Source organism: Procambarus clarkii, chromosome 10 (assembly GCF_040958095.1).
Source record: "Procambarus clarkii isolate CNS0578487 chromosome 10, FALCON_Pclarkii_2.0, whole genome shotgun sequence".
NCBI classification, from domain to species: Eukaryota; Metazoa; Arthropoda; class Malacostraca; order Decapoda; family Cambaridae; genus Procambarus; species Procambarus clarkii.
In genome coordinates, this window is record NC_091159.1 from 41,950,603 (window position 1) to 41,967,576 (window position 16,974).

General features: G+C 40.4%; 1 protein-coding gene across 5 annotated transcripts in view; it reads left to right on the forward strand.

Moving 5' to 3' along the window:
* The window catches only part of LOC123775227 (endoribonuclease Dicer), a 62,591-nt gene that overhangs the window by 10,260 nt on the left and 35,357 nt on the right, over positions 1–16,974 (forward strand). For all 5 annotated transcript variants that reach the window (XM_069321921.1, XM_045770220.2, XM_045770212.2 and 2 more), the window contains 3 exons: positions 1,638–1,714; positions 6,240–6,383; positions 12,666–12,824. In XM_069321921.1, the coding sequence (XP_069178022.1) occupies positions 1,638–1,714; positions 6,240–6,383; positions 12,666–12,824 (380 nt within the window). The remainder of the gene's footprint in view (positions 1–1,637; positions 1,715–6,239; positions 6,384–12,665; positions 12,825–16,974) is intronic.

Here is a 16,974-nt window from a genome sequence, read left to right on the forward strand (position 1 = left end):
CCAGAATACAATTACCTCAGACCCGCACGCTCTGCTTGCATGCGGCCTGCATTCAAACGAATGTGTTTGAGCTGCTAGGCCTAGTAATTTCTTTACTAGGCTGTTTCTCCTAAACTATCCTTCATTTACTTAGAAACTGTTAAGCAAAATCAAGCTGATCATTACTGGGACAACATCTAAGTAAATGTATCGGTACTAATTAATTACATAGTATCTAACATAGGTCTCCACACAGGTCTGGGGTGGTAGGCCTAGCTTTATATTATCTGCTGCCACATGCACAAAGACTTGAGTGTAACATTACTGCTAAACAAGACTACTGACTGAAATATGCCCTCACAGGTGATAAGTATATGTATAACAGCTTACATAAGATAAGCTTCTAATTGGAAATACAGGTACTGACATACACAAGAATTACAGTAACTGACATGAAGTGAGCTGGCAACAGACTGCATGATTGCCACATGGTGAGAGTGATTCTCTCTTCCCCTCAGCAACTGGGAATCCACTACTGTATAACCAAACAATAAATAGGATGTTAAACATACCTCATTCCTCCACACGTTTAACTGGACGACTCCAGAGCTCTGCAACACATCTCTGGGTCAAGGAAACAGGAAATAACATACCCATTCACCTCATTCAAATGACAAGGTTGGTATCCCTAATCTTACAACATACGGTCAAGCCAGTGAGACCTCCAGAAATACCGGCTGCCCCCTACTGCTCTCGCACGTGCCGGCTCATAACCTCTCACAATACTGTACCAAGAAACAAAAAAACAATTATACCTAATACCTTAACCATAGTCTCCATTCCATTAACAGACTTCAATGCAAGGCACAATCTATCATCTTTATTCAATCTTAATGGTTAATATACCATAATACTTATACATAAACATTAGGAGTCTGTTATTCATCAATTAGATATAACTGGATTGTAACAGCTCTCATCATATTTAGCCCTGTGGCTGCTTTCATTATACTCACTCAAGATTGTGCTTTCTCCTTTAGAGGATCATGGATGATAACACAACTGCCTCCCATCGCTCGGTCTCACTGATGGTTTGGAGTAACAATCCCACTTTATCCTTTACATGTTCCACTGAACAATTTGTTCGGACTATGCTGGAATTTATTACAGCAAGGGTCCTGTGAAATTGGAGGGAAGAATCTGTGGGCAAATTTGGACCATTATTTAATGCAAACGGTATCAGAGTTTTTAGGATGCAGAGTACTATATTGAATAATCCCTTTCTTCCCCTAAAAAAGCCAAGATTGTTTGCACCAAATTTCTGGCAAAAATTGGCATGGTTTAGCAAAATTTGAACTATATGAGTAGTGTTGTATTGTGTGCAGAGGTATTTACCGAGTGTTTTAGATGCATTCTTTAGGTAAATTGTATTGGCATCATTTAAATGTATGAAATTTTATAATGCAAATATATAAAGTACACTGAATATACAGTACATTAGCAGTAGACATTCATTGAAGAAATTATATTATCATATACATTAGTTGAATAATTTTCATTATGTAGAGGTATTTACAGGACACATTGTACTAAGATTAGGTATTCAATGAGAAAATTATATTGTTGTGTATATTAATGCAGTCTTTTATCTCTTTCAGCTTGCTCTATAATTGATGTAGTTTATTCACATGACATCCCTCAAATCAGTGGTGCAATAGATGGTCTGAGAAAGATGGTAAGTTACACAAATGAACTTGGAGAGATGATGGGTTTCACCAATGATTCAGGAGAGATAGTAGGTTATGCCGATGATCTGGGAGAGATTGAAGGTTACTGTGAAGATCTGGATTATCTGGAAGAAATGGTAGGTTGCATTAAAGGTCTGGAGGAGAGAGTAGTTTGTGCCGAGGGTCCACGAAAGACATTAGGTTATGCCAATGATCCATGGGAGACAGTAGGTTATGTCACACATCCATAGGAGATAGTAGGTTACCCCAGTGATCTGGGAGAGACAGTAGATTATGGCTGGAGAGAACAAGGTGCCATCGGCTCCATGATGGTCTGGATGTTCTGGTACTTGTTCCTAGTGTGACTGCCTTCTTACCTGCAGTTCCAGCTTTGTAGGTTCTGCTAAAGTTGCTTGTCCCCCTTCTTCGGGAGATGGTGGCAACATTTTACTTCGCTCACCTCGTATGTCAGTAGGCTGTACATGCCAAGTTCTTAGATTTGGCCCGGTTCTTTCGTCTGCCTTTCCCATTTTTGTTTCTCCACTTCCCTGAGGAGGCTGCTTTGGCTGCGATTTCTGCTCTCGTCCTCTCAGACCTATTATTCTGTAAAGGTTTCTGTCCCTTCTGCTCCAATGGTTTGGCTGGATTGGGGCCTCGCCTAGTGTGGTTGGGGTAGGCCTCTGGAGTGTTGATTTCCAGGTCCTTGCGCTTCCTTCAGCTGGCCTAGCTCTGCTTGACATCACAATTATGTGCCGCAAAAGGGTGTGTCTGCTCATGGGTCTTTACGTTAACTTTCCTGCCGTTTGCCCCTTTGACAGCGCAAAGGGGAAATGTCTGGCCTGTCTTGACAGTTCCTAGTCAACTGACACTGGTTTACCAAGCTGTTTCACAGGGTCTTTGGTGAAGTTGTTCACCCTCCTCCTCCCCTCTGTTAGGTTACACCCCCTTAAACTGTGCAGGTACTGTATTCCAATGCATTCTCTTTCATGTGCAAGAAAAATATTATTCTGAGAATTTTTTTTCTGCTATCAGAACTATAATAAACTCTTCAGACAACACACAGCCCCTCTGATAAGTCTGTTAACATGCTAAACATATTGACTCCACACATTCTCGTGTGCTATCTACATGTATAAAACCTTGTTCCTAAATGTTAATCTTGATTTGAAACTTTTCCTTGAATGGTGTAATAGAACCTATGAACACTACACCAGAAATAAATATCCGTTTGATATTCCCAGAGTCAAACTAAATCTTTGTAAACACTCCATGCAAACAAAAGGGCCCAGTCTTTGGAATTCACTCCGTGATGAATTAAAAATATGGTCCAACCCATACCCTGTTCAAATGTAAAATCAAAAAGTTTTTAGTTTCATCCTCATAGTTTCCTATCTTGTGCTTCAGACTCACACTGTATCTTGTACTACCCACTTCCCCAATATTAGTACTTAAGACATATATCTCTACCAGTGTAATCACCTGTCAATTTATATTGTACTGTAGTTATTTGTTGATATAAAACCTTGCTACAATGTACCTTTTCATCTTGTCTGATGTGTTAGACTAAGGACTTGCCTGAAATGCTATGCGTGTTAGTGGCTTTGCAAGAATGTAAAAATATCACTACTGTAATTTTACCAACCCATTGTATCTTTTTGTAAATAAAATATTATTATTATTATTATTATTATTATTATTATTATTATTATTATGTATTATTAAGTTTTGCATAACCTTGACCCATATGATAAAGGCTTTTACATCCCCCCCCCCTCCTGTGATGAAACCCCTTTTCCTTTAACACTTTTCTTTGCATTTACACTTCATTGTCCAATTCACAAATGGGTCCAAGTCTGCTGACGATGTTGGATGTGCCATAGTTCTTCCTGGCCAAACCTATATGTACTGCCTACCTCTGAAGACTAGCATCTTCATGGCTGAACCGTTTGCAATTTTGAATTCTTTTCATTAATTGCTTTTCCGATGTAAACATTCCTTTGTTATTGTGGTTAACTTGTGCAGTGCTCTCATGGATGTAAAGGGCATCATTTAGCCCTTCACATCCTGTGGTGATAAAAATCCAATATTGGCTGTTTCTGAACTAAAGAAGTTTGAAGACAGTTTAGTTTTGCTGGGTTCCCAGCCATATAGTTTTGTTAGTTAGTATGGTTCCACTGAGCTGTACAGTGGAACCTTGGGATACGAACATCCCTCTTTACGAATTTTTCAGGCTACAAATGCAATTTTGTTGGAAAATTTGAATCTGGTTACGACCTTTGCCTTGCCTTGTGACTTTGTTGATACACTTATGGGTCAACCGAGCTTGTGGTTCCTGGTGGCACGGCCGAGGTTTAGTTTTTACCAGTCAGTTTACCAGTCTCTCCCGCCTAGTGACGATCGTGCTTGGATTCTTTGTAAAGAATTTCATTGTTTTCTGCTTTTTTGGTTTTGAACATAATAGTAATTATTATATATCACATCATGGGTTCCAAGAAAGTCAGTGGTAAAGTTCAACCTAAGAAAATAGTTGAGTAGAGGCAGTAGAGGATGTCCCTTCTTCATTAAAAAAATGTATGCAGTATGGGAAGAACTGCAAAGTTTTGTTGAAAAAACTCGCCCAGATAAAGGTGTAGCAGGCCATTACATTAACTTTTTAATGACAATGTGATGCCTCACTATAGACTAAGTGGTTAAAATGTAGGGAAAATCAAGTGTCTTTAGACAGATTCTTAGTAAGACAAGCAAACAGCGAGCCATAACCAGGTCCTAGCGGTATGCCTGCAAAACATAGGAGAGAGAGTACCCCAGAGAGGTCATCACTGCCTGATGTTATAATGTAAGGGGACTCCCCTTCCAAACACTAATCACCTCTCCTCCTCACCCCGTCCTCACTGTCTTCCATACGCCAACAAGAGTCATCAATAAAGGTAAGCAATAACTTATACATACTATAGTACAAAATATTTGCATGTATTATGTATGAAATGTATTTAGAAGTAAATATTTTTGAGAGTGTAGAACGGATTAATTCAATTTACATTATTTCTTATTGGAAAATTTATTTCGGGTTGCGAATTTTCAGCTTACGACCTGTCTCTGGGAATGGATTCAGTTTGAAAACCAAGGTACCACTGTACCTTAAATGTGTGCATGGACACTGCCACAAAGGAGGCTATTTGCACTTCTCCGATTTACCATAAAGGCATTCCTTGTTCAGATTTCTTCCCAGTCATTTGTTCCTCAATCGAAGACTGTTGGCAGGGTTATTGGTCTGGTGTTACAGGTAACAAACTGTGCACTCTTAAACATAGCCTGTTCCCAATTGACTTCATTCTAACACCGTAATTGACAGCTCTGGCTAGGTTATATATTGGCCATACACACTTAACTCATGGGCACTGAATGGAATACCTCCCTGCTTCTTATTGTCCGAACTGCATTGGCCCTCTTAAGGTCATGCACCTCCTTGTAGAATGTCCTCTTTTCAGGACATTCATGTGTCTGCTTTCCTAATGTCCCTCAAGGTCATGTGTCCCTCAACAATTGTAATTTGCAATTACAAGCGCTAATGTAATTGTAATAAGCAATTACAAAAAATACTTTTTCTTAGGTCTATTAACCCCATTACATTCATATAGATATACAATAGTCAATATTGGTTATTATATATCTATATTGAAAGTATATCTATATGAAAAGATTGATGTAAAACCTGGCAATAATGAAGAAAATTGGCAATTGATGTTGATGACAGTTAATTGACAGTGTTGATTGTAAATAGGAATTTGAGCAAATCATGCTGGGCCTGAGTTGTTGCAAGGTGAGACTGCTGAAGTTTGTGGAGGGAAGGCAAGTCTTGATCCCGAGCAGGGATCTCGATTCATTCCTTGATGAAAGTGGAGGAATCGGGCACCAACTGATGTGGGACTGGTGTGGGATAGCATTAAGGGCCTCCCCTCCCTCCCCCTCCCTAAGAATATAATGGAGCTTTGAGAACTTACTATCTCAGAATAGTATTATCTTGTATATTTGGGATGGACCTCAGGATTTGGCTTCCATGGGTTTGGGGACTTTCTATGCTGTCATCCATTGCCTTCAAACTGTCAAGGCTCCAGAATATCATAGAGATGAAGGCTTCCTTCCTGTTCCTTTCTTGACTAATTAGGTTTTATTCTGCAAATAATAAAATTTAGCTATTGTCGAAGCCAGACTGCAAGATAATAAAAAATCTGTACACAAGTTGTAGGTAAGCTCTGGGCATAATTGTCAAATGTATGATTGTTTCTGTTGGTGCAGACTTAACACTTTCTCAAATTTTCCTTGAAGTGCTAAGTTAGATGCATGTTGTGAAGCTTTGTCTACTAGTAGTCTGGTAAGTAGATGAATATTCAGTAACTTGAAAGGGTTCAAACTTTTAAGATTTCTTATTATGAAAGTACTGTACAACACAATAGCTAAATTATTCATTTGATGAATTAAGTTGTATAATGAAAAAGTATAAAAGATAATTAGTAACACGACATAATTTTACAGAGAGATGCTTCAGAATTTGCTGCTAGGTCGTACCAGTTGGAGTTGTTGCAACATGCCAAGAAACAGAATTGCATTCTTGTTCTTGGTACAGGATCTGGCAAGACTTTCATATCTATTCTTCTTATTAAGGAACTTGCTGAGCAGGTAAGATTCTGATCTAGTTGAAGAAAACCTTTATACACAGTATATCTTGCTTGTTTTAACCATTAACTAGCGATACGTGTGGCAGGCGGTAATGGTAGGATGCATGATGAGCACTTTATTAATTGCTGATTAGTCCTTTAAATGCTCCCGTGGCCCTCAAATGAAAGGGGCTGATGCACCGGTCACCTGGGAGAGACTATGTGCCCTATAAGGTTCTGTGTGGACATTATTTAACACCAGAGACTTCTGGCAATCATTTACCATATTAAAAAAAACTGAAATCTTAACTTCCTTCCAGGGTTTAAACAAAAATATATTCAGGTGCATCACCATCCATTGATGGTGGATGGGCTAGGAACTGGCTTTTCATGGTTTCAGTGGTTCCTAGTTCCATTCCTAGCTTCAATGTTAGGAACCATTGAAGCCATGCAAAATTTCAAGGACTTGTCTGTACCTGAAAGATAGGGAGAAATTTTTTATAAATAATTAATTTAAAAATTATTTGCCTAAATGTATCAAACATTTCTTTATTACTACCAAACTGAATTATTATAATTTTTTTTGTATTTTTCTCAACATCAGAAAGCAGAGTTTTATGGTCTTGTTCACCTGTTTCCCAAATGTTTCTTCAAGGCACAGTTTTTGGTCTCTCTTGTCTCCAGTTGTCAGGTGGGTGAGTTTCATGAACTCCTTGAGCACTGGGGCTTTTGTTTGCTTACACCTGACAACTTTTCTGGTGAAGAATGAGTCTGTTGGGTTCCATCGGGGTACCTTGGTCATTGATGCTTGGTTGGTTTGGTCGGGAGTGCATCAAGTATTGTCTGGTAGCAGCTCTCTCCCGCTACCTTTGTGCCACCTTTCCTGCGTTGGTGGATTCTTTGTGGGTTGATCGTGTCGCCTTGGTTTCCTGATATAAGAGTCTCCTTTCTCAGGTTCTCTGCAGTGTCATTAAGTCTAGCCATCCTGTGGTTTACCCTCGCACCCATGAAGTTTGGAAATGTCTCTTTCAGCTGTCTTCGCGAATAGGTCTTGGGCTGATTTTCAGGCGCGTATGTTTTGGAGGTTGAACAGGGTTCTGGTGGTCCAGTATGTTGTCAGTGTGCCCTGTCCTTGGCACCTTTGTGTGGTTTTGGGTTATGTGTCACAGCCAAGAGTCTCAACTTCATCTTGATACCTGCAGTACTCCCTCCTCCCTGTTAAGTGCCACTTAGTTCCTTCTCTGTGGTGGTTAGCTTCAGGGAGCCATATGGGGCTTTTCCCAGGAAACTGGCTTTGAGGAGTAATAAAACCACTATTTCTGGATGAGCCCCCAGTGGCTTCCTGACATAGCCCCTCTCTCCAAGTCTTTGGGGGTGTTTGCACCATCAGGGAACTGAGGGTGGAAGAACCGACTAACAGCAGGCTGCCTCGCTCCTTTCCCCAAACTAGTGAGGGAAATGGGGCGTGCAAGCTGAAGCTAGTTTCATGAATTTTCTATAGGTTGTTTATAGAGTTTGGGTAGTTATTTCTGCTGTTCTCTAGGCTGCAGTGTCATTTGGAGCCCACAGTGGTTTGTTTTGTTTCACTGACTTTTTGGGTGCCTTTCCCGGTGGGTGGCATAAATGAATAACTTAGTTAAACATAGCATATGCTCCTTGCACAATTTCCTTTGTGTTTCCCTGGTGACAGTTTACTATCCAGGACCACACCTAGATCTCTCTCTTTGTTAGTTTTTTTAAGCCCTTTCCAAATAATTTGTTGGTTATGTATGGTCTATTTTCTCCTATTCCACATTCTATAACATGGCATTTATTCACACTGAATTCCATTTGCTACATGGTGCTCCAAGCACTTATTTTTATTTAGATCCATTTGAAGGGCATTAAAATCATCTAGGTTTCCTATCTTCCCTACTACTACTTCCTATCATCCCCTACTACTACTACTACTACATCATCAGCAAACGTGTTCATTTAATTCTGTATTCCTTCTGGTAGATCATATATGTAGACGATGAACATTTCTGGTGCAAGAACTGAACCCTGTGGTACTCTACTAGTTAACACTCCTCCAATCAGATACATTACCTCTAATTATTGCCCTCGCCTTTGTCAGTTAGAAAATTTTTCATTCATATCGGCAGTCTCTCATTCAACCCTTCTGCATGTTCCAGTTTCCAAAACAGCCTCTTGTGTGGGAGTCTGTCAAAAGCCTTTTTCAGGTCCAGATAGACAGTCAACCCAACCATCTCTTTCCTGTAGAATATCTGTGGCTCAATCATAAAAACTAAATAGATTTGCTACACAGGATCTTCCTGTTCTAAAACACTACTGTCTATTATTGTCATTACTCTCCAGGTGTTCTACCCATTTGGTTTTAACTATTTTTTCTTGTGTTTTGAGTACCATGCTTGTTAATGATACTGGTCAGTAATTCAGAGGGTCTTCTCTACCACTGTACTGTTTTTGTAGATTGGAACTATGTTTGCTTTTTTCCATAACAGCCAAGTTTCCTGTGGACAAAGATGTTTGGAATATAAATTGAAGTAGAATGCTCAGCTCAATTGCACATTCTGCTTACGGTCTCTGGCCCCTTGCAATTTCTGTTGAACCACTCCTGTTTCCTAGTTCTGCATCTGTTTTAGTATAAATTTTGTTATGCTCTTTATCATATATTTTACAAAATGTGTAATTACCCAAGTGTAGTTACAGGATGAGAGCTACACTCAGGGTGTCCCATCTTTCCAGTACTGTCATATAACACTTTGAAACTACTGACGGTTTTGGCCTTCTCCATCTTCTCACTTAATTTGTTCCAACCATTTACCACTCTGCAAAAGTGAATTTTATTATATTTCTTCGGCAGCTTTGTTTGGTCAGCTAAAATCTCTGACATCTTGTTCTTGAAGTTTCAGGTCTTAGGAATTTTTCCCTATCAATTTTGTTGATTCCCATTACTATTTTGTCTGGAGTGATCATAACATTTCTTTTTTCTACTATCTTGAAGATATGGCATATTTAATGCCTCTAACCTCTCCTTGTAAGGGGGGGGAGGGGGATGAGGCACTCGCGTTGAGCTTTGGCTCTTTGGTCTCGACTCTCAACTGTCAATCAACAAGTGGACAGATTCCTGGGCCTATTGGGCTCTAAGATATCTACACTTGAAACTGTGTATGGTGTCTGTCATCACATCGTCAATTCCTAGTGCATTCCATGCGTTAACTACTCTGACACTAAAAAGAGTTCTTACCAATGACCCCTGTTGCTCATTTGGGTACTCAGTTTCCACCTGTGCTCCCTTGTGCATGTATCCCCTGTGTTAAATAAACTGTCTTTATCTACCCCTGTCAATTACTGTGAGAATCTTGTATGTGGTGATCCCTAACTCTTCTCTCTTCCAGCAACGTGAGGTTTAGTTCCTGTAGTCTCTCCTCATAGCCCATATCCCTCAGCTTGGGTACTGGTCTGGTGGCATACCTTTGAACCTTCTCCAGTTTGGTTTTGTGCTTGAGTAGATAAGGACTCCATGTTGGAGCTGCATACTCCAGGATTGGTCTGGTATATGTGGTTATACAAGGTTCTGAATGATTCCTTACACAATTTTCTAAAGGCTGTTCTTATGTTTGCCAACCTGGCATTTGCCACTGATCATTTTGATGTGGGCTTCAGGGGACAGGTCTGGCATGATATCAACTCCCAGGTCTTTCTCATTCCAATTCTTGAAGAATTTTATCTCCCAAATGATACCTTGTATCTGGCCTCATGTTCCCTACACCTATCTTCATTACTTTACATTTGCTCAGGTTAAGGGGGCGTCTGGTTATTATAATGAAAGTTGTTCAATGTCAACCAATATTATTTTTCTAGTTGTATATGAAAAGTGCTTAAATTGTCCCAAGTTTCAGTACTGCAGCGTAAATAGAAAGGGAGTTTTTTTTTTTTTTTTTTTTTTTTTTTTTTTTTTTTTTTTTTTTTGAACGTTTTTTACACATTTTCAAGTCCACACTTCAGAACACACGTTTCAGATAAAATTATTCTGTGACACTTTTCTGACACATTAGCATATAATAAAGGATTTGGGGATTTAGAATTTCCAAAACGTCTTTAGTTTTCCTAATACAAATGTTCAAAGTTCCTCAAAATTTTTTTGCAAATATGGCATGTTTATTGCTATTATAAAATCAATAAATGAACTTAGAGAAAAATGAAAGCCCCCCAATGTAGAGACATGCCCTCCACATATACTGTGTAAGTTTCATGTAAATTGAATAAAAAAAGAATGAGTTTTGTAAACGTTTGTGTCAATTGAAAAAAAAAACAGAAATGAATAAAGTCTAAGGTTTTAAAATCTGTGGCTGAGGTTGACATCAACCAATTTTCTCCAAAATTGGCATCATTACAGATAGGCTTACGTACAGTCAGGTGTTTAAGTTTGATGCAAATCGCCCCCAAAAAAATGAAAAAAAAAAAATATTTAAAAAAAAAAAAAAACGAAAAAAAAAATCCTTTTTTTTTTTTTCCTTAAATTTTTTTTCCAATTAAACTAATAATAATATTTGTTTAATATATGCTATTGTGATAGCAAAGAGTTGTAGTTATGATTTCAGTTGACACTTTTGATTGATAATCGATTTTGACCATTTTTGCATAATTTTCACAACTACTTCAATATTTTTTTTCTCCCTTCCTATTTATGCTACAATGCTGAAACTTGGACCAGATGAAACACTTTTCATATAGAACTTGTCAAAAAAGTTTGATTGAAATCGAATGAGTTTTCATTTTTGCATTTTTGGACCCAGATGCCAACCAGACGCCCCCTTAAACTGTAACAACCATTTGTTGGACCATTCCTTTAGTTTGTCCAAGTCATCTTGTAGCCTCTTGCTGTCCTCCTCTGTCTTAATCCAATTCATATTTTTGGTATTGTCAGCAAACATTGAGAGGAATGAGTATTATACTCTCTGGAAAATTATTTACTTATTTCAGAAACAGGATAGGTTCGAGTATAGAACCCTGTGGGACTCCACTGGTGACTTTATGCCATTCATGTGGAAGTGGGGAGAGGGGGGTGGGGGGCAGAATTGCGTGTGTTGATGGGAGGGAATTTGGAGGGGCCCAGGTGTGCCCGATAAACAGCCCAGCCAGCCAGTCTGTGGAAGCCCTAGTTCTGATATCTTGTACAGTGTTTAATGTCAGTGAGACACAAACTTTTAATACATTTCTTAGTACTACATTGCCAGAAAATCTTGGCCACCTTTCATTACTTAAATATTTTCTTTCATGATTTATTTAATACCCATAATTTTTTGCTAATACCACATCTGGTAGCAGCAGCAATTGACATGGAGGTACTAAGAAGAAATAAGTTAACTTGTTTTTAATGAAGTGAGAGTGATTGAACTTTGTGAAAATGGCCGTCCATTTTTTTTATTTTCCTGGTAAGAAATTCTGCTAATTCGGATGTCCAGCCCACTAATATGGGGGTTGGGGGTCCCATATGATCCAAATACCCGAGCATAGACAGTATAATACACACTCAGCTGAGAATGTGAATTTCATCCAGTGACAGTGACATGACAATAGGCAATAATTGTTGCTCTTTACTTTTGACCTTTCAAGATAAAGCTAATTTAAAGGACCTTTAAAGGACCTTTAAACCCATCCTTGATGTTTACTTTTAATGCACTTTCTTAATTTGAAGACAACCCCAGAATTGTTGGGAAATGTTGCAGGTTTGTGAGTGACACATAATACAGCTTCCACCAGCTATGGACCTTATGCTGATACACTTAATGTTACACTTAACTAATTGGGCTGTGACAAAGTGGTTGTATAGATAACAAAATAATGCCATAATCTACAAGAATATAAGAGATAAAAGACTAAATACGACAAGATACAATTACAAGACTATTTGCAAGACAGAGAGTCGTGTCTGAACATCGGGGGTCCATGGCTCTTCAATTCCCTCCCAGCAAGCATTTTGAAATATTGCCAGAACAAAGGTAGATATCTTCAAGAAACATTTAAATAAGCTTTTACAAGAAGGGCTGGACCAACCAGGTTGTAGTGGATATGTGGGCCTGCAGGCCACTCCAAGCAACAGCTTGTTGGACTAAGTTATCACAAGTAGAGCATGGCCCCAGGCAGGGCTTAAGGAGTAGAAGAATTCTGAAACCCCCTTCAGATATGCTGCCGAAATAAATTTTAAATACTGTACAGTACTTCTATTTGTAAACTTATTTGAAAATCAAGCATCTCCTTTTATATGGGTATTTAAAATATACTTTTTAATCCCTAGATTCGTGGACCGTTGATTAAGGGCAACAAGCGTACAGTATTTGTTGTGAACACTGTTCCTCTGGTCCATCAGCAAGCATTTGCAATAGAAAATCACACAGGACTAAGTGTTGGCAAATATGAAGGCTCGACAGGTGTGGATTATTGGACTGATGCTTCGGTGAGTAATGGCTGTAATGCATTCCTTTTTGTTGTTTAGGTACAGTAGAATACTGTAATCTTCATATCATACAAGACCATTGTGTTTAGGGTAAATGTATTAACAACAGATTGAATTAAGAAAGAAAGCAATGGTAAATCCAACTTAATCTTCTAGAAGAAACCCGAAAAGTGAAAACATTCCATTGTATGTGTGGATATACAGTACATACTTTGTGTACTATACAATAAAATATAATTTATAATCTTATTTCAGATAAAGTTAATATTGCAACGCTAGCTCAATTAAAGCATACGTAGCTGATTTTGTTTTACTCAAAAAGTAATCCTTAATCTACAAAACACAAGAAAATAAGAAGCACTGAAAACATTGCATTACTCATCACAGTTGCACTATTGTATACAATTTACAATACAATATAATTTTTAATCCTTTTTTCAAATAAAATTACATTACAATAGTAGTTCACTTAAAACAAAAATAGTTTTTTTTTTATACTGAAAAGGCAATCCACTTGCATAATAATTTTAGTTATCTGAATTTTTTTTTATTATTAAATGTTAGAATCGTCTTAAGAATCAGAAATCATAATAAAGATACCGATTCTGATTGCTTAAAAATGCTCGATTCTTCCAATTCTTGATACTGATTCTGATTAACCCTTAACACTTATGCATGCCTGACGGGCAACCCCCTGCACACCACAGGGTAGGCCAAGCATTGGCTGTTAGCGCACAAACCACACTCAAATGTTTATACTCTTTTTCAGCTTTCTTGCCTTAATTTTTGAGCTACGTCATTTATTTTGGTATCAAATTGTTTGCAATATCATGGCGCACATTTTAAAACCAGTCCCATAATATTCGGATAATAAATGGAATTTTTCAAAATTTATTAATTGATTAATCGTCATTGAGTCAGGGCCTCGTGTGTGTTTTGTTTTTTTGACGTTGCGACCGTCATCAGGACGCGAGAGTGTTTAAATGCGCAATACATACGTGTATGTATGTATGGACTTGGATATCAGTTTCTTGAACTTGCTCAAATGCTTTCAAATTTGTTGTGCATAATCTACTGGCAAATGCTCCAACTTTGTCTAAATGATCACCAATATAACTTGAAAAACAAGAAAATAAAAAATAATTCTAAAATTGAATATTGAAAACTTCAGATTTTGAAATCGGCTGCAAAAATATAAAATATCACCAATTGTTCATTTGGTGTTATGCTCTCAGAATAGCATATGATCTTCATATGATAGCATTCACAATCTTCATTTTCATAGATTTAGAATATAGGTTTTCAGTATAATTTACTGTAAAAAAAAAAAAAATTGGCAATATAGCATTTGAAATATGCACCAAATCTAGACAAAAAAATTTATTCTCCAAATGTTTAGGGTTTATGAAAAATCCATTCTTTTGGGATTGTAGAACAGACAGCTGTGCACACTATATGTAAAAATGATGAGAAGCGGTCAGAAAATTGATTTTTTGGGGGGAGCCCCTTTGGCTCCCTGGAGCTATCCAGGCTGATATGGATATATGAGACTTTGGCATCAGTCAATGTGAATGGAGTTCTAGGCCTACCGGGGACCACAAGCCAGAACCTGGCCCCCGTCAGATGAGGCACGAGAAGCAATTGTCTATAGAAACCTCCTCATGTGCTTGGAACCATTCTAAGTCTGCCATCGACCAAGTCAGGCACCCAGAAAGGTAAGCGTTCCAAAACAAACATCCTATTCTGGTTAAGAAATTGCTACTGAAAGTCGAACTAGTGGACAGAACTCCCCAAATGAAAATGAGCAAACGCGATTGAAGTCACCATGTCACCGTGCTGCTGTCTGTGCAGCTCCCCCCTCCCAGGGTGGGGAAAGAGGGTGCCCCAGACCCTCATGCTGGCTATCTACACACCAGTTCTGTGGCTGATGCGAGACTGGCAAGGTCGTGCAACTCTGGCTCCAGATTTCTGTCCTGTACCTTGTGGTGTGTGCTGTGCTTGGTGGTGCACAAACCAGGAGTATATTCACCAGTTCTCAGGCTGCATGTGCCTAGGATCACCTTCCCTAAGTGTTCCAGTTAGTACTGCCCTTGGGGCTTGCGGCCATCTTCAACAAGTCACCTTTGGGGGCTACCTCCGCAAGGCCTTTTGCCGCTCGGTGATTGACCGCCCTTGGAGTCAGTTGGGGTGTTTCCTTCACCCCTGTTTGCATCTTGGTAGGGGGTAGTTTTCGTCAATGTTTGGGGCGCAGAGTACTGTGTAGCTAGTTGTAACCTCTCATAGCGGCCGGCTCTGTTCTGCCTGGGTACGTTGTCCTCTTGCGGAGGTTTTCGTGTTTTTGTTTTCCTGCCTGGTGGGGGGGTTTGCCTCTCAGTTTTGGTCTCTCCCTATAGTATCTTGGTGGTCCCCCTGCTAGGCCCCCGTGAGTGTACACCTCTGGGGGGGAGGCAACTATAACAGTTTTGTTGGTAACTTTGGGTGCCGGTTAGCAGTACCCTGCCTGAGCTACTGGTAAGTGTCACAGTAAGCGGGACACTTACTGGGTTATCTTGAGATGATTTCAGGGCTTTAGTGTCCCCGCGGCCCGGTCCTCGACCAGGCCTTCACCCCCCAGGAAGCAGCCCGTGACAGCTAACTAACACCCAGGTACCTATTTTACTGCTAGGTAACAGGGGCATAGGGTGAAAGAAACTCTGCCCAATGTTTCTTGCTGGCGCCTGGGATCGAACCCAGGACCACAGGATCACAAGTCCAGCGTGCTGTCCGCTCGGCCGACCGGCTCCCTCACCGGCCATCACCGTCTTTTCTGGCGAAGAATGAAACTACTGCTTACCGGAGGGGTCTTTAGGTCATTGTTGCTTGGTTGGTTGGGCTGGGGGTGCATCATGTGTTGTTTGGTTGCGGCTCTGCTGATACCTGCACGCCATGGCCTCGGTGGCCGGGGACACGCTTTGGATTGACCTGGTTTCCCTTCTTCCCTGTTCCAGTGTTCGGGTCCCTCAAGTCGTCTGCAGGGTTATTCGGTCCAGGCAGCCTGCGGTCTATCCTCGTGCCCACGACGTTTGTGAGTTTGCTGCTTTGGCTGCCGTCTTTGGTAACATGTCTTGGGCTGACATTCGGGCACGGGGTTTTTGGAGGTCGAACAGGGTCCTGCTGATCGCTACCTTGTCAGTGTTCGTGTGGCTAGTTGGACCTTTGTTGCGTTGGGTCAGCAGTTGCAGCCAGTTGTCTCGACTTAGAGTTGAGGAGTGAGTGCCGACTGCCTCCTGGGTAAGTCCTTCTGGTTTTGTCTTTTACTAAGTAGCTCCGGGGAGCCAAAGGGGCTTCCCCCAGAAAACCAGCGTTGAATGTATTGAAACTCTATTTTCTGGGTGAGACCGGAGGCTCCCGGGAACCGGTCGGACAGCACGCTGGACTTGTGATCCTATGGTCCTGGGTTCGATCCCAGGCGCAGGCGAGAAACATTGGGCAGAGTTTCTTTCACCCTATGCCCCTGTTACCAAGCAGTAAAACAGGTACCTGGGAGTTAGTCAGCTGTCACGGGCTACTTCCTGGGGGTGGAGGCCTGGTCGAGGACCGGGCCGCGGGGACACTAAAAAGCCCCGAAATCATCTCAAGATAACCTCCCCGACAACCCTTCCCTCCCTCCGGTCGGCAGTGTTTCGTGTATTTTTTTATATCCAAACTGAGAACTGGGGTGTGGATAGCTGGCACGGGTGTCTGGGGCTCCCCCTTACAACTCCCATCGAGGGAGGAGCTGCACAGACAGCGGCGCGGTGAAGTGGTAACGTCATGCTTGTTTTTATTTGGGGAGTTCTGTCCACTAGTTTGGCTTTCAGTAGCAATGTTTTAACCAGAATAGGGGTTTGTTTTAGGGCGCTTACCTTTCTGAGTGCCTAACCTGGTCAATCGCAGACATAGGATACTTCCAACCACACGGGGGTTTCTATAGGCCATTGCTCCTCGTGCTTCTCTGAGGAGGCCACGTCTTGGCTCTTGTTCCCCGGTAGGCCTAAAACTCCATGCGCATTGACTGATGCCAGAGTGTAATGCATTCATATCAGCCCGGTTAGCTCTGGGATGCCTCTGGGTTTCACCCAGAAAATGGTGTTTCATTACATTCAACGCTGGTTTTTTATTTTTTGCCATA